The 25,435-nt window shown below is 29.7% G+C and overlaps 1 protein-coding gene across 1 annotated transcript in view; it reads left to right on the top strand.

Moving 5' to 3' along the window:
• The window catches only part of LOC120614256 (gamma-1-syntrophin-like), a gene marked incomplete at its 3' end in the record, with an annotated part of 263,409 nt that overhangs the window by 188,161 nt on the left and 49,813 nt on the right, over nt 1-25,435 (top strand). The window contains exons 10-11 of the mRNA XM_039877056.1: nt 12,420-12,522; nt 21,233-21,315. Of these exons, the coding sequence (XP_039732990.1) occupies nt 12,420-12,522; nt 21,233-21,315 (186 nt within the window). The remainder of the gene's footprint in view (nt 1-12,419; nt 12,523-21,232; nt 21,316-25,435) is intronic.

Below are 25,435 nucleotides of genomic sequence, written 5' to 3'. Positions count from 1 at the left end.
ATATATATATATATATATATATATATATATATATATATATATATATATATATATATATATATATCAAGAGACCTGCCCTTTGTTTTCCACTTTGTTACTCTGGACTAAATGAAAGAACTTATAGTATCTCTCTGATATTTTTCCTTGTCAACAATTGGAATATATCTCTTAGTTATATCAAAGAGAGTTTGATGATTGGTTTGGAAAATGTTTAAGTATTCCTTTTCAGTTTCTTTCACAAAGCAATATCAAAGAGAAGGCATACTTTATTGTTTTGTTTGATTCCCTTTACAATGCAAAAACCATTGCTATTGTTTTTGTGATTTCTACACTGTAATAGAATTGAGATGGTCAGTTCAGTAGTGAACAGAAACAGTGCTGGTCCTAGATTTCAGCCCAGCATGCTATATGTTAGAGACATCTTCATTGAGTCTCTAGTTTATAAAACTAAAATAGAAACAGAATCAGCAGCACTGTTGCAGCGATTTACCAGTTCAGTGATCTGACAAATTGTTGCCCCAATCAATCTGTCAACATGTCTTTCTCATGCTTCCTCTTTTTTCTCTCTAAGCTGTAGTTGTGAAGCAGTTCTGTCTGGGTTATTGGTGCTTCAGGTTGCTATGGAGATAGAGCAATAATAGATATGGAAGTAAAAGCAGCTTTTTTCCTTTCCTCTAATTACTAAGTAACATTAACTCTTATTGTACTCAGGACTTCAAATATAACTAAGAAAGAGGAATGAAATAGGGGATTTATAAGACCTGAGTCTAGTGTCTTTAACATCCCAGCTAGGCAGAAAGTCCATCTTCCCTTATTCTCACCCACTTAGCACTTGCTTTTCAAAGGAAATGTTTGCGAGAATTACAATCAGTAGTTTTCTCCAACATTGTTTCAGTTAAAAGTATTATCTGTGAGTTCACATAACCTCAATGAACACTCATTCTTTTAAAATCTCTAAATGAACTATTTCAATTTTACCTCTTAAGTGATTAGCTTATAGATTTCTGAAACTAGCATTAATTTATTTCTTTTTATTTAAAGAGATAGTATAAATTTTGTTACTAAGTCATTGCTACAAAGTCACAAAAGATGCATAAGATTCCAGATGTGTTCTGACAAAATGCAGATTTAAGACATGTGAAGGCTAATATAAAAATAGACTGGCGCCAAAATATTTTTAACACATTGTCATTGATGCGTTTACTCCTTTCCTGGCAATTCCTTTGGATTGAGTGGATGGTTTGGAGAGGAATGAGGATGAGAATGAAGTCTGAGCCTGAAACCAAGTGCATGAACAGAGAGACTTCCTGAAGACTGGGTTTTTGATTGTTTTGTTTTGTTTTGTTTGTTTCTTTGTTTTGTCATTCAGGTATTACATTGCAGGAATGTCTTTAGAAACTCTGATAGACTATAAGTAGGAAGTAGACTAGAGAGAAGTTCAAAATGACAAAGTAAAAAAACAATTGTTTATAATTTTGCTAAGGGTTATCCCTATATACTTTTAGTAATTTCCATATAAATAAGATGGAAATATAACATGGCTTCCAAATAAAGTACATGCATCTTGTAGAGTACATATATCACACATAACTTTTTTACCACTGGGGACGATTTGAACTTCCATGTCAATGAAAGGAATGGCGGGGAATAAAGGTGGAGAAGTGTAATTAGTAAGAAGTGTAATTAGAAGTGTAATTTCTTATTGGCACAGTGAAGAATCACAGGTCAGTGAGATTTAGAAAAGGTTTATTAAAAGTATATCTTAGAAAGACAACGCATGATGCAAAGAAGACCATGGTTTTAACAAAGAGAGCTGTAACAGAGTGCTGTAACAACCCAGAAGTGGGGATCTCTGAATTATATTTAGACTGTGATAGGCGGTTTCAAAGGCATTCTTAAGTAATTGGCAAGTGAGGTCATTTTGATTGGCACTTGGCTGCTGTATAACACTTTGCCTATTGTGCATGTGCTTACTCAGAATTCAGTCTGTTACAATTAGATCTATGAACTTCCAGGATAAACATGGTATTATAATGATAGTACAATGAAGCTTAGATTATGGGCAGTTTAGGCTATTACCTTCTGCATAGGTGTCTGTGGCCGATTAAACCAGTTAAGATTATGGCTGTCCTGTCCTTTGCCTCTGGGGATGCAGGTGTGATTCTCTTATTACCAATAGGGTGTTCTTTGGGCGATCTCCAGTCTGGGAATCTATTCCTTTGTTCCCCTACTGCTCATGTCTAGCTAACTATCTAACAATTTTACAAATACCTTATGGCTTGCATAATTGTCATATATACAACATATTTTATGTATATGAGAGATTTCTGTAAAGACTAAAATTTGAAGTCATTATTAATTAATAAAGTTAATATAATTTTTCTTCATATATTTAGCAACATATAAAGCAGATTATTTTCTCCCTAGTCATTTAATATATTATATTTGAGACATACACATTTTCAAGTGTTTTACATTACCAAACTCCTAAAAAAAAACTACTGTTTTCTAATGGCAGTACAGCTGTGTTTTTCTCTACACAAACTTCAGTTACCAAGAAAATGCTGTCACAGCCTATTCTGGTGGCCCTAACCATGATGCTAATGGTCTCAGAGTATTTGTACTGTACTCAATGAGCATCACAGGAGGTGGCATTTAAAATTCAGAATAATATTTAAATTACTCATGCAATAGAACGGAATGACAATATATGGCAAGAAAGAGCACCAGCAGTTCTAAAATACTTACTTCTTGGGTCTATGTTGTGCAAACATGTTCTGATAATATGTATAAACAGATATTTAGTATCATATGCTGCAACTGTACATCTAATGGGGATGTGATAATATTTAACTTTGTTTTTCAAATCTTGACAAATCTTCATTTTATATGAGATAATCTTATACAGAATTCTAAAAAATAAAAATAATGTTACACTTTCTCTTTTTTCTTAAAGAATTCTACTTAAATCTGGTGCACTATATACAAACTGGACATTCATGTAGCTGTGGTTTTAATATTTTAAATTTAGAATACACATGTGCATTTCAGTCCAACGTGATTATACAAAATAATATCATCTGTATATTAAATAATGGGTTTTCTTAAATATAGACATGTTCTATACCTCACTCTTCACCCTCAAATATATCATAGCTACACATTAAAATGTTACAATATTTTCAGTCTGTAAAATATGTCCTCTTTCCCCTTCCTCCAAAATCTGAAGAAAATATATATGCTTTATTAATGTACAATAACTCCATTTTATAAATATACTTTCCATTATTGAAGGAAAGTAGGGGGGCATTCAAACATAAAGATCTGGTTTGAATATTTCAGGACCTCGGGAAAGATTTGATTACATTTGGGATGGTAATTGAATCTTGCTAATTTGACAAAGTCACTGATGATCTCTGAAATATGACCAATGAGATAACTGCAGAATTTGGTGGCTGAGACCTTCGTATTGTGAGGTTTTTGCTTTTGTTTGTTTTTCTATCATGCTAAGCAATAAGAAGAGTATACAAAACTTTAGTGACGTTATTAGCAGAGTGACTAGAATAAATACTGTGATGCCTATGATGCTGACTAGATTTGTGTCTGAATAATTTACATATGTTATTTACTTTTAAAAAACTTCCTTATATACTTTGCTTTTCTTTTTCTTTTTAATTTATTGTGAGTATTTGCCTTCTCACTAGTTTGGTAGTCTTTGGAATTAAAGGGCTTTATCATTCTCATATCAATGTTGCACATTCTACATTACATAATATGATGTTCTGAATATGGTAGACACTTGATGTATGTTTGTTATACTGATTCAAACTCTATTTATCAATCTTAAAAAGAAAATATGCACAAGTAAGTAACAGTCTTAACAATTTAGAGAGAAGCTACATACTCCATTTTATCTTGTTTTCTTGTACCTGAGCGGATGTCTTCTATCTCCCTCTCAGGAGGGCAGTGAGGTGGTGTCGTGTAACTGTAGATGAAGGCATATGTGGAAGTTAAGAGATGGTGAATATCATCTTGAAATTACTATGAGAGTCAAATATGCTTTTTAAACAAATATTAAAGATTTGCCATTAAATAAAAGCCATTGAATTTTTTGAAAAATGGCCCAGTTGAGAAGAATGGAGAATTCATTTACACATGTAGTTTTACTTTTCAATCTATTACATATTAGCCGTATATTTGAACAAGTCACTTAACTTTTAAATGTTTTGAAATTCTCATTTGTAAAATAATAGGTAATAACTTTTGCCTTATTTACTTCACAGGCTTTATTTTATAAATTTAAGGCTGCATTATAACTTGCACACTTGATGATACATTATTCATTTATATATACACATATCATTAAACATACAACTGAATATAAAATTTTTAGTAGATACAAAATAACAAATCAAAAGAATTTATTGGTCAGATATTGTGGTCTAATATTCACTACAGAACAAATTGCCATATTGAATTATTGTTGAAATATTTTAATGTTGCATTTTGTGTTGTCATCTCTGAAAGTGTAGTGTTTAAAGAACCATTGATATGTGTGTAGGTTAATTAAGAATGATAGCGATAGTCAAGTCAGGATGGGTGGAGCCCCTGCTATAATACAGCCAGCATTTACCATGTTGGTCTAGTTTTGTTTCTATTGTTTAAACTACAATTAATATCTAATGAAGTGCAAGATTACAGCATATTATTCTTCGTGCTTTTTTCCAGTACAAGAGTGAAATGATGAACTTGAAAACTGTTCTTCACTATTTGTTGGCCTCAGCAAATCTAAGAACCATGGAACTTTTCTTTCGAGATTATCCAAGCATAAAGTCAAGGGTTAAATGAACAGTGGCCTTCTGTAGGAATTGCTTATAAAAATTTGGAACAAAACAAACAAACAAATAAAAAGAAAAACAAAATAAAAAACGGTCTTCTTAACATTTTTTTTTGAAAGATGTAACTAATTTGGCTAAAGTTAAAGAACAGGCATAACTGTTGCAAAATTTACATTTCTGTACATATCTATCTACCTATATAGCTTTCTCATCTAAGCTCTGGGTTTGTTGTTTAGTTTAATGTATTCTTCTCACTCCTAGATTTGACATGGAATACTCTGTATAGTTTCTTACAACATTATTTTGGTAGTATTGTTTATATTTAACTCTTTAATTCATTAAGATGTGTTGTTAGTGTACCTTCTAAATAGTATCCTAGTTCATTTTTTTCAAAAAAAAATGCCAGAGGTGTCTGCACCATTAGTGATAACCAGTCCTTTGAACACTAGATTAAAAAAATATATATCTTTAGTATGTATTAGATGTTCTAGTACACTAGATCTATTTTAAAGTTTCTACCCATTTCTACTTATTGTCTATTTGTCTATCAATATCTTTCTAATGATATGTCCTAATAGCATATTTGGATGTTGATATTTCAACTCCTCCTAAACACTACTTCTATTGTTTTTTAAAGCATTTATTGGATGTTCAAAAAAATTTTGACTTTATTATAATAAAAAACTTTATCTAGTATAAGTCATATACTTGAGAGGGTTCAGATTTTATTTTCTGTCCTTCAATGAGAATTCACAATTTACTTCAAAGTAATCTATGCCCTATTTGTTAAATTCCTACAGATTTTATAGGTTTCTTTCCCTCTGATTTTTAATGTTTTTTTTTTATTATTATTTACTATTAGTGTAGGAAAAGGGTGTTTTACATTATAGTTATCTTATTTGTTTTAAATTCTAATTAGCATGTTAGTGGAATATTTTTAAGTAAACAATTATGTTTTTCATAAAGATAATTTTATTTTTTTAATATTTATAAAAAGTAATTTTATTTTCTTCTATTGTATTTGCAAGAAATCATAAAATATTTTTGAAGACATTGAGCATCTTTATCTAGTACCTGATTTTAATTGACAAGATTTAATTGGTTTAACATTTAGGATAATTTTGATCATTTTTAAAGTTGACTTTATTAAGTTTATTCATTCAAGTCTATTTAATGAAAACTTTTTATGGACCAGGTGCCATGCTAACCTTTTTGAATACATCTGTGGACAAGATATAGCTTGTTGCCCTTGTCTAACACACATTTTCATAGAGTAGAGACAGACAATAGCATATTGCCACAGTACAAGGTAAGTAGGAAGGTGCTAGTGGGGATGAAAAATGGCAGATAAAGCAAGTAAAAGAAGTTAGAAATTTTTAGATAGCTATAATTTTAAATAATTATGAAGGTAAGACTCATTGGGATGGTTTTGGAGCAGAGTAGAAGGAGGTAAAATTCAGCTATACAAATATGTAGGAAAAGACAATGCTAGGCTCAGGCAACAGCCAACATATTCAAGAATTATCATGAGATTTTCTTCTATTTTTATTTTTCTTATCATTTTTATTATAAATGCAGCTCAATTTGACAAAAATGTCCTTTCAGGATTTCTAATGAAGATAAACAAAAACTCCACCTATTTATCTATCTATCATATATCTATCTATCTATCTATCTATTCATCCATCATTTATCTATTACAATAAATAGATAACGCATGTAAATTTAACTTGTTAATGAAATTAATTATATTGATAATAACTTTTTGATATTTATCTAGGTATGTTCTATTGAAATAAAGGCTCACAGTACAATTTCATTTGTCATTTGTTGGGTTCTATATGCTAATAGCAAATTTAAATTTATTGTGTTTATATTCATATTACTGATCTCTTGTTTTTTATCTTCAAACTATTTATATAACCTTTTTTTATTTTCATTTGATTCAATAACATGGACTGAGTAGACCAATAATTTTATGCTTAAATAATTTCTTATTTAATAATTAGATAAAATTTAGTTTTAAATTCATCTGTTTCTGATTTTTTTAAATAATTTTTTTATCAATTTAAAAATGTAATTTCACCTGCTTAATAGGGCATTTGCCAGTGATTTAGCCACATAACAATAAGAAAACAAACTAAAATATTGTTTGAATAATTAAGGAAATCATCTTGAAATTAAAATAAATAATGAAAAGTATTTCTATAGTCAATTTAGCAAGCTAATAATGTTTTCTGCTGTTGAGTTAAAGGTGGCTTTTCACCCACCTTTATTACATAGAATTTTGTTTTAGTGAGGTATTTAAAAGAAATAGAATTATTTTAGTCATAGTCTTAAATATTTCCGTAAAATTCAATCAAGTGTTTCAATGTTCTTGCCTCCTAAAGTAAATAATTATTTTCATATTAAAATTTATTATATATTACTATTATTATACATCAATTATTAGAGCTGAAATTTATTATTCAGTCAACCATAGTTTTTAAAACACATAACCTAATGTACATTTTTTACTATGATTCTTCATTTTAAAACAACATGAAATATAGACTGGACATGCCTATAGAAAGGATCTTATTGTACTTCTTTACATATACAAAGTGTTTTTCACAAAAAGCAGGAAAGATGATGAAATGAAATTCATCCTCAGTAATGTCACAATACCTTTATTCAACTGTATGTTTAATAATCTTAATCCCCATCCCCATTCTATCTATTCCTAGCTTTTCAGCACTGATCTGTATGACCTGGTGGTAATATCTCTCAATGTGAGAAACGATATTTCTAAATCATCTCAAATTCTTTTTTTCTTTGTCTTTGCTTCTTCTAAATTCTGAATTATATTTGATTTCTCACAGTTAATTTACCCACTAATGATGATGTGATATAATTTTTTCTGTATTCAGGTCTCTACCCTACTTTCCAGTTAGATCATTTCTGCTGTTATACTTTATTTACTATCCAACCCAACAGTGCTAGGTCTTATGAATCTTATAGACTTCTTTTTTGATTGAAAGTTTATCTCTTTAGAAGGCCTTATCTTCTGCCCTGAAAACTGGCAGCCACTATGATCTCATGTGTGATCTGTAAATGTAAATGTATACACCAGTACTCAAACCACCAAAAGGGTAGTATGTGCCCTCATCCTGTCATTCTGCACATTTCTCTGTAAACATAAATGTGAAAGTAGATACAGAATGGCTAGAGGACTCTCTCATTCATTTTAGGAAAGGCTTTAAATTACAGTTTCATCTTAAACTCTTACCCTGTAATACATGTCAAGTATCTCCCCCACCACAATCTAAAGCCAATGCACAAAAAAGACCTGTTTATTTAATGTCCACATTTAATCCTATCTTAACATGAATAGTAAAGCATGTTATTTTATCTATTTTTAACATGGGTGTTTTGCTTATATAGCAACCTATTTAATCATTCCTCAAAGTCATATTTCATTTTCTTTTTAGCTAAGAATCTGGACTTTAAGGATATGATTTATTGCACTTAAAAGTATATCAAGAGGGATGAGTCCAAAGTTAAAGTGAAATTCTAGGTAACTGTTGTCCATTTTTGTCATCAATGAGTAGCAATAATTATCTTTCTCCCTTGAGATCTAAATCTTATTTGTTCATTCCGACATGCCAGACTATTAACTATTATCTTCCCAAGCTGTGTCACTGCTCTTATTGCTACTGAAGGGGTGTGTGTGTGTGTGTGTGTGTGCGTATTATTGTGTGTGTGTGTGTGTGAGAGACAGAGACAAAGACAGAGACAGAGACAGAGACAGAGACAGAGATTCCTGATGTGAGCTGAAGTTATGTACAGGCAAAGAAGAAATCCCTATTTTTTATCAATTAAAAACAATCCCTTAGGTTGAGTGTGAGAGAAAAATGAATAAGCAGAGCACAGAGGATATTTAGGGCAATGAAAATATTCTGTATGATATGATAACGGTGTATAGATGTGATTATACATTTGTCTAAACCCATGGAATATACACACCAAGAGTGAACCCTAATGTAAATTGTGAACTCTGGGTAATAATGATGTGTCAATGTTGGTTCACCAAATGAAAAAAATATAATACTCTGGTGGGGGATGTTGGCGATGGGGGAGGCTGTCCAGGTGGGGGAGTAAGGAGTCTATGGAAAATCTCTGTGCTTTGAGCTTAAAACTTTTCTATACAAATGAAAATTTAAAATAATCCCTAGTCATGAGCATTCTTGACTTTATACACCAAAGCACTGGCAGATAGTTAACTTCCACTTCAGAATCTCATAAAAGAAAAATGGACTCCAAGTCGAAGAAAGAAAGGGAAAAGAACAGAAAATGAGTTTATGAAGTCGACAGATGAATGGAACTTAAGAACATTCAGTTCAGGAACTGAGTTGTTAGGTGCATCATGGTTTAATTGAGTAAACTTATAAATCTCTCTTTTAATTTCATTTCCCTTTTCTGTTCTTACTGATTGCCACAATTTACCAATCTGTCCCTTTGCTCATGTACACACCCAAGGCAATAACTGTGCTAAAACATTATCTGATTAAAATGTACAGCATTTGATTTACATTATAAAATGTGAATGCAAATTAAAACGACAACTGGATTTATTAGTGCAGATCTCTGATTTTGTAGGAAGATGACATTTATCATTATTCATGACATAGAATTTATATTCTCCAAGCTGACACTATCAGGCAGATAAAATATGCATTCAAAGCATAGTAGAACGCCTGAATAAAAAACGTATTATCTCAATCCTGTTGACTGAAAACATGAATATTTGTGCATTAATTAAAAATGTGTACACATCAAGAACTTGAAATTGTGATTACTGGGAAAGATACCTATAACTGATCTTTTATTAAAAACAAAACAAAATTATCTCTCTAGGGTGAGATTTTATAGTTAAAAAAATACTTTTTTTTTCTGTTATACCTGAACAAAACTTCAAGATTAAAGTATAAATATAGTTTTAAAAGAAAAGCAGTTGTCCATTGTCTATTTCTGAGGCAACCATTTATTTAATTTTTTATGTCTAATTTATTATCATGTTTACACTTAAAATGCTCCTACTGTTATTTATTGATTACTTAACTCTAGATATTGTCTATTGTACACTTACTATAGAATCTCAGAGTTTAGTTATTGCATTCTACAGCTCCATATGTTTCACTGAGTCACAAACTCCTGGAACAGTTAGTAAATAATGATAATATCAATATTAAATATCAGTGCAAAACATAAGCCAAGTTCATAAGTTCATACTAAGCCAAAAATTAAATGAAAAGAAAATTGTAAATTTGAATGGGATTGTGTTGAACCTATAGAAAAGAAAATTGATATCTTTACAATATTATGGCTAGTAATTCATTGCACAGCATAGTTTTTCATTTATTTAAAAATTAATATTCCATTTGTTTGTTGATATTAAATCAAAATCAATTGATCTTTGTTTATTAACTTTGTATCTATGTTATTCTATACTAAATTTGCTTACTAACGTACCTGTTAATGTCTCATGTAATCAAGCCTATATATATTTAAGGATTTTTATGTTCTAAAAATGTTACCTCTAAATAATGAGAGTTTAATTTCTTCTTCCAACACTTACACATTTTATTACTTTATTTTGCCTTATTACAGTAAAATCTGAAGAAATAATGAGAAAAATGGAGATAATTGACATTTTTTTTTGCCTCATTTCTGAACCCAGAGAGAAATGTTTTAATAATTCATCAACTATGATGTTTCTTAAAGGTTTTTTTTTTTGTTGTATGTACTCTTTATAGTATGGATATGCCTTTGTAGGCTCAGTTTTCTATAAGTTTTTATCAAATGAATGTTATGAAATGCTTCTATCACATTGATTATATGTATATAATATGTATTTCATTTTATGTATATATATATATATGTATTTCATTTTAAACCTATTTTCTACTGTTAATGTGATGAAATATATTGTTTTTTTTAGCATGTGTATCTGTATCTTCTCTGTTGTTCAGACTGGGTTGATTTTATTGTTCTGGCCTCAAGTTTACTGATTCTATCCTCTGTCTTATTCACTCTGGTATTGAGCCAATCCAGCATGTTTTTTTGGTTTGTTTGTTTTATTTTGTTTTTTAAATTTATATTGTTGTATTTTTGTTCTAATTCTTATTTGGTCAATTTTTATAAATTGTATTTCTTTGTTAAAACCTTGTAATTTTTCATTCAGTTAAAGTGAGAATTTGTAATTTCTTGTTGAAATACTTTATTGTATCTTGGCCATTTTGCCTATTATGTCAAGATATTCTGGCTCTTAATTAAGATTTTTTTTTTTTTTTACCAAGAATTAACTCTGTTTAGCACACATACATTAGCCTAATTTTGTGGGCTGTGGTTTAATTAACAATATATTTAGAGGCTGTTTGTTGTTACTTTGATCTGATTTAACTTGTGTCAGCGAGGCACCTACTGTTTATTCTTGGTGCTGTTGGAGGTGAAAAGAGCTTTTCCAGGTTAGGTTCCTGGTGCCACTAAGTGGATAAAAGAATGTTTTACACACCAGTGGGTAGTTAATTTCTGTATTTGGTAAGAATGTTTAAGACAGCCCTCATCTGTCCTATTCCTCTAGTCCTGAGGCCCCTAATCAGTTCTTCATTTTCATTCTAATTTTCAGAATTCTACTTTGGTTGTCTCTCGCATTTATTTATTTATTTATTTATTTATTTATTTATTTATTTATTTAGTATTTGTGGTTGTACTTACTAGGGATGAGTAGGGAGAAATGACACTATGTCATCTTGTTGGGACCAGAAGTTATTTTAAATCATTTAGATAGCCAATTCTTTAATGACTTGAAGTTGAGCACATTTTGTATACGTTCCATAACCAGTTATTTCCCCATGTCTATTAACTGCTATTTGCTAATTATTCTTAATTCTCCTCTTAGTTTATGTGACATTTTTAAAACTATAGATATACCTACATCTTTTCCAGGTATGTTTCCAATAAATAAATCTTCAGCTTTTTGTAATTCTTTTAGCATTCTTTACATTTATCTTAGATGTTTTGAGAAATTGACATCATTTTAACTGATAGAGCTAGACCTCATAATTACATCATTTGGAAAATGTCACGAGTTATCAATAATGATAGTCTTTATTATTTTTCTAAATTTTCATGAAAAGGAACATAAATGATAATATAATAGGAAAACAAAACCTATTCATTTTTTGCAAGGATATTAGTGAATTGGGGCAATTTGATTTAAGTAAAATTAGCACTCCGAATGACATATATAAGGTCATTGATTTGTATATCTCCAAATGTTGCATAACAGATCCTCAATAAATATTTATTAAATTACTAGATATAGTAGTTTGAGCACTGCATCTTTCTGTAGACTTCAAAATTCCTCATATTTGCCTAATATAGACTGTAAACTCAAGACAATCCCAATAAATGTGAATGGAAGACGATGATACTGTGAGTGAACAGAGGACCACAGAATGGTAGAAAGAGGTTTTGTAATCATAAAAATATTGTGAACATACTGATAATGGTATTTTTTTAATGCTTTTGTATTTTTAGGTACAAGTCCTTAGAAATGCTGGAGAAGAAGTGACCTTAACAGTGTCTTTTTTAAAAAGAGCACCTGCTTTCCTCAAACTACCACTGAATGAAGATTGTGCATGTAAGCATTTATGAAGATTAAGTAAAATGCTCACATCACCATATTTACTATATCCTGACAGTAATTAGTAAATTATTTTTTAAATTGGGATTTCTGCCTGAATACAAACATTTTTTTATGTCACAAGTCATTCTATTATTCTTTATATAAAATGAACAGATGTTAATTTTGTTTCAAAATTTATTCATTACATTTACAGTTTTCTTACTCTATAATTTGAGAAGCATTGTTTATTAAAAATAAGCATGATATCAAATATATACATTGTGTATATCTATTAAACTTTATTAATAATATTTGATGAATATATTTTCTCAAATTAAAAGCTGATATACATTTATTTGGCTACTGGACTTGCTAAACAAGCATTTACATGTAAGTTGTCCTGATGAAAATGCAAGGGTAAAGGATGCACCTGTCTATGTGGATATGTAATAATTTTCATAAGGCCTACTTAAAAATTTTTGTATCATTTGCATATAATGAAATAAAATCTATATATTTTATAATATTCTTAGTAAAAATAAAAATATATTTTTAACTGAGACATAATTTGCATGCAAAGAAATTCAAATATCTTAAATGTGTAATTGGAACAATTCTGAAAGATGCACACATTGGCTTACTTCACACTCTTTTAAATCACAGAGTGGTTCTTCTGTGCCTCTTCTCAGTAAATAACACCACCAAAAACAACCATTAACTTTATTCCTTATCATCATGTATTAGTTTTGCTTTTTCGAAAACTGTATAGAATGGAATCATATTGTATTTACTCTTTTCTGTCTGGCTTCTCATGTACAATCACTTGTTATATATTTCAGTAGTTTTTTTCATTTATATTGTTGTGTGATATTCCATTATATGAATATAGTAAAGTTTGATAATGCATCTCTTGTTAATAGACAACATAAATGTTTCTAGTATTTTGCTATTATTAAAAAAGCTGCTATGAACATTTTTGTTCAAGGCTTTGGAAGTCTTACAATTTTATGTCACTTTTATAAGTACCTAGAAGTAGAATAGCTGAGTTACAGGATAGATATATTATTAACTTATTAACAAAATGCCAAACATGTTTCCAAAATGGGCATATATATAAAGACTCTCACTTTCTACTCCAGCAAGTATATGAGAGTTCTAGTTGCTCTATAATTATTCAAATATTTGATTGTCAAAGATTTTTTTTAGCCGTTAGATTGAGCATGTAGTGGTACCTTGTCATAGTTTTAATTATAGTTTCTCTGAAGACTAATGATCATTAGCTCTTTATTATGTTCATTTGCATATTTGATTGCCATTTGCATATCTTATTTTGAAAAGTGTCTATTCAAGTATTTTTGCCATTTTTCTATTTGTAATTCTTTATTATAGCATTGCAAAAATTTTGAAAATATATTCTGTATACAAACCTTTTGTCAGTTATATGTTATATTTTCACTTAGGTTGTGCATAACTACATTTTTTATTTAAAATTTTCTTAAGTTTGCAGTTTTTAATTTTTTTAGACTTTATTTTATTTTGAAAAAATTTTTATGTTCAATTACAGTTGACATTCAATATTATATTAATTTCAGGTGTACAGCATAGTGATTAGACATTTATATAACTTAAGAAGTGACCAATTTCTCGATAAGTTTTGTACCCACCTGACACTATACATACATATTACAATATCATTGACTATATTTCTTATGCTGTAGTTTACAGCCCTATGACTATTTCGTAACTGCTGATTTGTATTTCTTAATCCCCTCACCTTTTACACCCAGCCTCACAATCCTTTCCCACACGAAAATTATCAGTTTGTTCTCTATATCTAAGAGTTTATTCTGTTTTGTTTTTTTTCATTTATCTTGGTTTTTAGATTGCACTGATAAGTAAAATCACCTGATATTTGACTTTCTCTGTTTGGCTTATTTCTTTTAGCATAATATCTTCCAGGTCCATCCATATTGTCACAAATGTAAGATTTAATTCTTTTTTTATGGTTGAGTAATATACCATTGTATTCTTTATCTAATTGTCTGTCAATAGACACTTAGATTGCCACTGTATCTTGGCTATTGTAAATAATGCTCCAATGAACATAGGTATGCATATATATTTTTTAATTAGTATTCTGAATTTTTTTGATTAAATACCCATAAGTGGGAATGTTAGATCATATGGTCATTCTATTTTTCATCATTTGAAGAACTTTCAAACTGTTTTCCATAGAGGCAGTAACAATTTTCAATCAATTTGCAATTCCACCAGCATGGTACAAGGGTTCCCTCTTCTTCACATCTCGCCGACACTTGTTGCTTGTTGATTTATTGATGATAGTCTCACAGGTGTGAGGTGATATTTCATTGTGGTTTCAATTTGCATTTCTCTGCTGATTAGTGATGTTGAGCATCTTTTCATATGTCTATTGACCATCTGTATATCCTCTTTGGAGAAATGTCTATTCAGGTCCTCTGCATATTTTTTAATCTGATTTTTTTTGTCTCTTTAGTGTTAGTTTGTATGAGTTTGTTCTATATTTTGAATATTAACACTTTATGAGGTGTATCATTGGCAAATATCTTCTCCCATTTAGTAAGTTGAATTTTTATTTTGTTGATGATTTTCTTTGCCATGTAAAAACTTTTTTGTTTGATGCGCTTCCATTTCTTTCTTTCTTTCTTCCTTCTTTCCTTCCTTCCTTCCTTCCTTCCTTCCTTCCCCTTCCTTCCTTCCTTCCTTCCTTCCTTCCTTCCTTCTTTTCTTTTCTTTTCTTTCTTTCTTTCTTTCTTTCTTTCTTTCTTTTTTCTCTTTTTTCTTTTTCTTTCTTTCTTTTTCTTTTTTTTGTTACTCTTGCCCGAGGAAATATATTCAAAAAATTACTGCTAGGAGCAAAGTCAAAGAGCTAACTTTTATTTTTTTCTAGGAATTTTATGGATTCAGGTATTACATGTAAGTCTTTAATTTATTTTGAGTTTATTTTTCTATATGGTTTAAAAAAGTGACCTAGTTTCATCTTTTCACGTGTATATGTTCAGTTTTCCTAACACCATTTATTAAAAAGATAGTCTCTGCTCTATTGTATACTCTTGCTTTCTTTGTCATAGATTAATTGACCATACAGATGTGGGTTTATTTCTGGGCTCTCTATTGTGTTCCATTGTTCTATATGTCTGTTTTTATGCTTGCACCATACTATTGTTTGGATTACTATAATCTTGTATTACAGTTTGATATCACGTGGCATGATACATCCAACTTTGTTCTTTCTCGAGATTGCTTTGTCTATTCAGGGTCTTTTGTAATTCCATATAAATTTTAGGATTATTTGTTCTAGTTCTGTAAAAAATATCATTGGTATTTTGATAGGGATTGCATTGAATCTATAATACTTTGAATAATATGGACATTTTAATTATGTTAATTCTTCCTATCCATGAATATGGTATATGTTTCCATTTATTTCTATTGTCTTCCTTTCTTTCTTCAGTGTCTTAAAATATTTCAAATGCAGATCTTTTGCCTCCTTGGTTAAATTTATTCCTATGTTTTTTGTTTTTTTTTTTAGTTTTTGATGCAATCATAAATGGGATTATTTTCTCAACTTCTCTTTATTATATTAGTTACTGAATGTATTTATTAGTTCAAATAGTTTTTTGATGACTCTTTAGGATTTTTTTTTCTATATAGCATCACGTCATTTGCAAATGATGACAGTTTTACTTCTTTCTTTCCAATTTCTTTTTTTGACCAATTTCTTTCTTTTTTTTTTTTTTTTTTTTTGACCAATTGCTGTGGCTAGGACTTCCAATATTATGTTGAATAGAAGTGAGGCACTTTTGTATTGTAATTGTTTTGGAGTTCTACACACTGTGTCCATATAGGACAGTAAACTTAACTGATAAATGTCGTGTGTGTTCTTACTGCTCTACCTGACTGGCAATTTCCCCATTTCTCTCTTTCTTCTCAGGCCTCTATATTTCCTGAGACACAAAATATTGAAATTAGGTCAATTAATAACCTCATAATGGCCTTTAAGTGTTCAAGTGAAAAGAATTAATCACACATCTGTCACTTTAAATCAAAAGCTAGAAATGACTAAGCTTAATTAAGAAGGCACATTGAAAGCCAAAACAAGTTGAAAACTAGGCCTTGTGCACCAGACTGTTAGTCAAAAAATGTGAATGCCAAAGAAAAGTTATTAAAGGAAATTAAAAGTGCTACTCCTGTGATTACACGGATGACAACAAAATGAAACAGCCTTATTGTTTATATAGAGAATGTTTTTGTGGTTTGGATAAAAGACCAAACCAGCCACAACATTCCCTTAAGCTAAAGATTAATCCAGAGGAAGGCCACAATTCATAACTGAAAGAGGTAAGAAATCTTCAGAAAAAAACAGTGAAGCTAGCACAGATTGATTCATGAGGTTTCAGAAAAGAAGACATCTCCATACATTAAAAGTATAAGGTGAAGCAGTGGGTTCTGATATAGAAGCTGCAGCAAGTTATCAAGGAGACTATTTAAGATAATTAATAAAGTTGGCTACACTAAACAAGTTTATCAATGTAGATGAAACATCTTATATTGAAAGATGATGACATTAAAACTTTCCTAAGTAGAAATAAGAAGTCAGTATCTGGCTTCAAAGCTTCAAAGGACAAGTTGACTGCCTTGTCATTTTAGATTGAAGCTCATGCCCATTACCATTCTGAAAAATCCTATGGCCCTTACAAATTATGCTAAATATAATCTACCTGTGCTCTATAAATGGAATGAAGTCTGGATTATGGCATATCAGTTTATAACATGGTTTACTGAATATTTTAAGCTCACTGTTGAGACCTACTGCTTAGGAAAAAAAAAAAAAAAAGATTTCTTTCAAAATATCACTGCTCATTGACAATATACCTGGTCGCCTAAGAGCTTTGATGGAGATGTACAAGATTAATGTTGTTTAATTTCTGCTAACACAATGTTCATTCTACAGCTCATGTTTCAAGGAGTAAATTTGACTTTCGAGTCTTATGTAACAAATACATTTCATAAAGTTGTAGCCACACTAGATAACATTCCTCTAATGAAACCAGACAGAGTAAATTGAAAACTTTCCAAAATTTTTTTTATTCCATTTTAGATGTCATTTAAAAGCATGTATGATTATTGGGAAAAGGTTAAACTAGGAACATTAATGGGAATTTGGAAAAAGAACATTCGATTTTCATAGATAACTGTGAGGATTTCAACACTTCAGTTGTGGAAGCAACTGTAGAAATGTTGGCAAACAAGAGAATAAGAATTAGAAGTGAAGCCTAAAGATGTGACTGAATTACTGCAATATCATAATAAAACTTTTGTGGTTGAGGAGTTGTTTCTTATGGTTGAGCAAAGAAAGTGGTTTCTTGAGATGGAATCTATACTTGGTGAAGATGCTGTGAATATCGCTGAAATAACAACAAAGGATTTAGATTAGATAAGCTTAGTTTGTAAAGCAGCAGTAGGGTTTGAGATTATTGACTCCAATTTTGAAGGAAGTTTTACAGTGGGTAACATTCTATCAAACAACATTGCATGCTGCAGAGGAATAGTTGATGAAAGCCAGAGTCAATTGATGCAGACAATTTCTTTGTTGTCTTATTTTAAGAAATTGACATAGCAATCCCAACCTTCAGCAATCATCACACTGATCAGTCAGCAGCTAACAATATCAAGGCAAGATCCTCCACCAATGAAAAAGATTATAACTTACTGAAAGCTCAGATGATGGTTAGCATTTTTTTATCAATAAAGTGGTGTGGTGGTGTGCACATTGCTTTTTCTTTTCTTTTCTTTTTTTTTTTAGGCATAACGCTATTGCATACTTGATAGACCATAGTAATGTAAACATAACATTATATATACTTACTTTATTGCAGTGGTTTGGAACTGAACTCATAACATCTCTGAGGTATGCCTATAATGTCTTTAAAACATCCCCTAAGATAGGTTCTTCAATCTTGCATTGTTTTAAGGTAGTTTGGTTATTCTAAGTCCTTTTCATCACAGTATACATTTTAGAAATAGTTTGTCAATTTCTGTTAAAATAATTTTGAATGGAGCTAAATTAAATTTATAGAAAATTTGAAAAATGAACCTCCTAAGAACTTTAAATTTTTTACTCTATGAACATAACATACCTTTCATTTATATTTTAATTTTTCTCAGCAATATTTTAATGTTTCAGTGAAGAAGTTTTGTAAATCTTTCATTAAATTTATTTTTAAACATTTTATGTTTTTTCTACTTTATTATGAATGGTATTTTAAAGATTTCATTTTCTAATTATTTGTTGTTAACATACAGAAATACATTTTTATATATTGATATATTTTATAACATAGTTTAATTTTCTTATTAATTTTAGAACTTTATCTTCTTTAATTTTTTTCTACATATTATATCATCTAAAAATAATGAGTTTTGCTTATTCCTTTCCAAATTATATGCTTTAATTCCTTTTTCTTTTCCTATTCCAATAGTTAGTATCTCCAGTAAAATGTTGAATTAAGGTATTGAGAGCAGACATCCTTTTTTTGTTGAAGATATCAGAGGGGAAATTTTCAGTCTTTGATCATTAAGAATAATGATAAAATTTTCAGTCTTTTATCATTAGGTATAATGAACTATAGGTGTTTAAAGATGTCCTTTACCAAATTGAGGAACTTCCCTTCTATGGCTCTATTACTGAGGATTTTACTTTTGTTTTCTTTCTTTCTTTTTAAACGTAAGTTGATGTTAAATTGTCTCAATTTTTTTAATCTATTGAGATATATATATTTTTAAATTCTTTTGATATGATGAACTTTTAGTAATTTATTTTGAATGCCAAATCAAGCTCACATTTCTAGGATAAATGCCACATAGTAATGAAGTATTATTATTATTATTATTATTATTATTACTACTACTACTGGTTTAATTTGCTAACGCAGTGTTAAGTTTATTACTGTAAGTTTTGGTAAAATTTCTTTCAGTGTTCTTGTCCACTGCAACTAAGTTGTTAATAAATTTTATTAAGATTATTCATTTTATGCTTTGATTTTCCTTTTAATATGTGTTGGATTGCAGTAGTGTTGCCTCTTTTATTTCTGATATTGGTGACTTGTATTTTCTCTCTCTCATCAGATAATTTGTACTATGGGTTTTATTAATCTTTCCAAAGAATCCATATTTGACTTGGTTAATTTTGAACGTTATTTTCTATTTCATTATTTTTCACTTTTATTTTTATTATTTTCAGTCTTCTATTTATTCTGTTTAATTTTTCTTTCATTTCTAACTTCTCAAAATGTAAGCATACATCTTTGAATTTATACCTATTTTCTTTGTGTTCATACATTCAAATCTTTTCTTTCTTTTTAGGTTCATGATTTTATGTATGTATATATGTATGTATGTATGTATGTATGTATGTATGTATGTATGTATGTATTTATGATGACATCGGTTAACAAAATCTAGTAAGTTTCAGGTGTACAATTTAACAGTAAGGCATATATATACATTGTATTGTGTGTTCACCTCCCATAGTTAGATTTCTTCCTGTCACCACATATTTGATCCCTTTAACCCCATCTTTAAATTTTATTCAAAGGAATGCTATAGATGCATTCACAGAATGAGATATGTTATGTTTTCATTTTATTCAGTTCAAAATGGATATAAATTGTGTGTGCCTTAAAATTATCATTTCATAAAAGAAATGCAGATAAACATCAACAGGAAAAGTAGCTCAAAGTAATAAAATATTTAATATTTAAAATGTCAAAAAACTAGTTCCAGGCTAGTATAGCAAAAAGGGGTATGATTCCCTTGTTAGCATCAGAAAAACTATAGAATTTTAGGCTAATAAAATAGGTTAAAAAATAATTATTTTTAACACATTGTTTAATATGTTAGAATTTTTATTTATGACTCCGATGTTAGAATTTAAGTATAATATTTCAGAAAAAAATTGGGAACCAATTACATTAATAGCTCATACTTATCAACTTTAGCAACTCCAAAACACATGACTTTAAAAAAGTTAAACAAAAGAGAATCAAGAAATATGTATTTGAACCCCAATTATAAAAGTTACCACATTGTGAAATCTTAGAAAATCAAACTTTGACACCTATTAATAATCTTTAAAAAATAGATATTAATAGGTTTCTCATAAGGGTCTAATGTGAAATTTTTTAGTTGTACTTTCATAAAATTAGATAGCATTAATGAGAGTACTTTCAATTATAGTATACACCAAGAGTGCTTGTAATGACAGAGCACAGGCATAATTATAGAAAATTATAGTATCTAAAGATAGAATTTGTGAGTAGATTGAAACATGACATTATGTAAACTTTTGTAGACAAACAAAAATGTTATAAGTATTGTCCATAAGCATAGGTCACTTTGGATAATAAAATGAAATATTACTTTTATAAGATTGCATAATTTTCTTAAAAAGCTTTAATATTTTTGAAATCAAAGATTAATATTTGTAGGTCTCTTTTATGTTCCAATAACTTTAGTCAGTTTACTTGAAAAACTCTAGCTTTGCTATAAATGCAATAAAAATTTATCTTACTATCTGATTTACTTGATATAATTGAGTATACTAAATATACATAATGTAGAATGCATTAGTTTAGAATAGTTTTGTGTTCTAACCATTGGGGTGTTGTGTTCTTATTCCCTATAGGTGCACCAAGTGACCAGAGTAGTGGCACCTCTTCTCCTCTTTGTGATAGTGGCTTACATCTCAACTATCATCCCAACAATACAGTAAGATGACTGGAACATATTTTAGATTAATAAGGAGATAACAAAAAAGAAACCCAAGAAGAATGTGTATATTTATAGTTTACAAAAAACTGCTATTGAATCTATGATAAAATCCTTGGTTGCTTCATCATTTAAGTGTTATGATAAGCCAGAAAGAAAAACATAAGTAGGTCAGTTATTTATTTAATGTTACTTTTCTCCTTTCGGGTCTGTATTAGGCCCTTTGTAAGCTGTAGAGACTTTAACTTGATGCAAAAAATCATATAATCATTTTATAACATTGCATGTTATATGTAATTTCATACTCTAAATGATTTGCCGTGATTTTTTATCATTTTTCTATTAAAATTATTTAATTAAAATTATTTGACATTTATTAGGATTTATTAGCTATCTTCACGCATACCAAGGAATTAATGTGAAATGAGAAAATCTAACCTACACATTTTGTTAAATACAATACATGTATTTAATAATTTTTAATTTTGTAAATATTTTTGAAATTTTATGGATTCTACTTTTTAAAATATTCAGACATTCTAAAGGCAAAACAACTCTTTCTGGTTATGTGTAAAACTAATAATTATCTCACATGCTCACAAACATGAAGAGTAGCAGAGAACTTTAAATACACTTTTAATTTTTTATTTTACATGTTGGGATATATATAAGATATATAGCTTCTTCTTCTGACTTGTATGATTCACCCTCCATTTGAAATGTTGACCTAATTGCAGCATTTATTTCAGAGTACTCCTTTTGACCATTTAAGGCTTGAAAATCCTTCATTGTATCTAACTGCACCGGTATTATCCTTTAGCTGCATGCCTTAAGTCCCTACGTCTATTTTGTTTGTTTATTTGTTTGTTTTATCCTGAAGAGAAACTCTTGGGAAGACCAAATGTTAGCTCTACAAATATAACCTAAACACTTCTGGGTATATTTTATCTGACCTTTTATTTTTGTTGCCATAGAACTATTGTCACACAGTAGGTAATGTTAAAATGTTAATCTTTAGAAGATGGTGAGGTCTGAGTCACTTAAATATTGACTTCTTAATGAGAAAATTAATATGTACATTTTGTGCTCCCATCAGCTCTCTTCTCAATTCTATAGACTTACAATATTCAACTAAATCATCACCTCTTATTTCAATAATTGTTTTGCTCACCAATTCTCTTCCACTCTGGATGCTCTTGATGCTCTTGATCCAGTTCCCTTTACTAGGCTGGTGTGCATACCCCCAGCTGCTGTGAGTGTTGGCTGCCTCAAATTCAGAATTGACTCATCTTGTAAGGAACATTTGCCTGGGAATCAGGGCTCACACCCCCCATCATTGTGTGGCTGCACAAGGAATTATTGATAGGGATGTAACGGCAGGTCTCTTTAACCGGCTTGTGGCAGATGACACAGAGGTTTTTCTTCAGGAGCTCGTATTTCTGACCAGGTTGTTCCCTACCTCATCTACTGCTTCCCTCAGTCCTTACAGATTTCCCTTGAGAACATTCCCTCAACATGACACTCACAGAAGAATCCCCAACTCAGCTCTGCTCCTAGGACGGGAAAGAAGAGCTATTTTACTTAAGAGTGGTAGAAACCTGTTTGGTAATGTTTTTATTATAATTCTTGTCCCAATATCCCTGAACTCCTCTATAATAATGGAAAGTAGAGAAGTCAGAGTGGAAGGTCTCTAGGTAAGAATCATCCATTGACATACACAAAATAAATCTATGGAACTTATTTTTTGAATCGTGCCTCTATGTTGTTCACCTTTAGAAATATAATTAAAGCAAGAAAATCACTAAGTAATTCTATAACATGATTGTTCCAAATAAATCCAGCTGTATATAAAAAAAGGAAAAAAAAAAACAGTTGTCATAATTTTTTCTTACTGGAGTTATATCTTTCCATTCTCAAGAGACATGTTTTATTTCTATTTTTAGCATTAAGATTGAACATTATTTTGACATTGCTAAAGATTTTTAAGTGTAAGAGAATTGATGATGCTTATGAATTTAGACTATAATAATCAAGACAAATGTAAATTTAAATAAAGTATATTAAAAATAAAGAAAATAATCTCAATGCATTTTAATTAAGTAAATATTTACCAAGAGCCTATTCTGGGGAAACAGTCTTCTAGATACCAAGGGGGAAAAATCAGTTATGGTTCTTGACCCAAAAGTTTAAAATTCAGATCTATAAAAAATTCATAAAATTAAGAATAAGCAGAATACAAATAATGAATATTAAAATTCTAACATCAGAGAAAAGGACTAATAGAGAATTTGAATATCTGACTAATTGAACTCAACAAAAATTGAAGGACTACAAACAAACAGGTTTTCTGTTGCTCATGTGGGAATAAGCCTCAGGCCTAATTGGACTGTACAGATTTACACAGTGCTATCCTGTTTCTCTTCCTTATCTTGAATAGGCTTTGAATTAGGTATAAGGAATGGATGACATTTTTACTCAAGATTTATAAAATTAGGAGAAGAAAACACTAAATAACAATGAGAAGTAGAAGCTTGGAAGGGAGTATGCATTGTGAAATATTTTCCCCCAAATGTGCACATATTATAGGTCTCTTTAAGAGAAATATTACTAATTTATTAATAATATTAATAATTAGTAATTTTCTAATTCATCTAAATCTCCAGTTCTATCCTGGGCCCAGGTAATTTCATTTATAATTCTTAGCCTTAATTATTCTCTGAAGCAAATTTTGAGTAGGCACAATTCTGGTTTTTGGAAACAGCATTTTAAACATATGGCAAAATAACACCTTAAAACATATTAATATCACTTCCCCATCTTACATAAAAATGTAGTCTAGTCTTTCTAAGATCTTTAGTTCATCAATTTTAGGGCATAGAGTTATCTGGTTTTCCAGCCAAGGCGGAGAAAGGCAATTAGCTTTGTGCTCCAGCATAAATTTAGATAATCATCCAGCCAGATTTTTAGGATTTTTTTTCATAATTAGATTCCTTTAATAAATACTTTTTATTCCAAGTTATTAAAAAAATCTTGATCATCATTTTACCATCAATTTTGTTTTGATAAGATGATTGTTCTTATCATGTGACAATATACCTTGAAATTTATTAAGCTTTGGGAAAAACAGTATTTTTAAGCAAAGGCTACTTTTCCTATTCTCATTATTAATAAAATAGGAAACAACATTCTAGGTACTGAAGAATAAAACTGCTAATAAGTAGTTATGGGACTTAAAACCATGAAAATGATTGTGTTTTTAGATCATCTTATATATAATTCGAAATAATTGCAAGACTATTATTATGGAAAGAGACTGGAAAGAAAATTTACATTCTATTTTCATAATTAAAATAAAGATAATTTTCAAAAGACACTAGGTATTCCACTAAATAACAGATCCATATTTCAAAAGCTAAAATGGGGTTTATTTATATGTTTTATAAGGTGCAAACATAAAAGAAAGTGACATTTTATAATTTTAGTACATAAAAGCATCAAGTTGAGATGCTACATTAAAGTCATGCTAAAGATCACATGTATTTGCATATCTGCCAATCTATAGAGTCTATAAAATATGACCTTTAAAACTTGAACTCATCTATTAGTGATTATCATTGTCCTCAATATTCTGTTGCCTGTGTCTTTTATGTTTTTTTTTTTTTCATTTTTTATCCCATTTGTTTACAAACATATGAAGCAAGGGGAACTATTTGTGTTTTTTAAGACATATGAAGAATCATATTTAAATAATTTGCCTAAACTTATATAGCAAAACAGTAAAATAATCAAGATAAAAATCTGAATTATTTTCCTGGTTTCATCTCTGGTTATGAATAATAAATGTTGTCCTATGATAAATGCGTTGGCCCTGGAATCAGAAAAATGTGGGTCTGTGTATATCCTAATATTGTTGTTTGCTGGCTGGATGACTTGGATAAATTATTGACTGTAGAACTGCTCAGGAGTAGGCCATCTTAGAACTGTCCTGGAGTCCTGCAAGAGAGTTTGAGCCATATGCCGAAATAGGCTTAGTTATAGGGCATTTTGGTGGGATCTGGGACACTTACAAGTCCTATGATTAGCTCTGGCCTGACCAAAGAAAACTAGTTTGTTTATCTTA

The sequence above is a fragment of the Pteropus medius genome, unplaced genomic scaffold (assembly GCF_902729225.1).
Source record: "Pteropus medius unplaced genomic scaffold, Ma_sr-lr_union100, whole genome shotgun sequence".
NCBI lineage: Eukaryota > Metazoa > Chordata > Mammalia > Chiroptera > Pteropodidae > Pteropus > Pteropus medius.
This window is presented reverse-complemented; position numbering and strand designations above follow the sequence as displayed.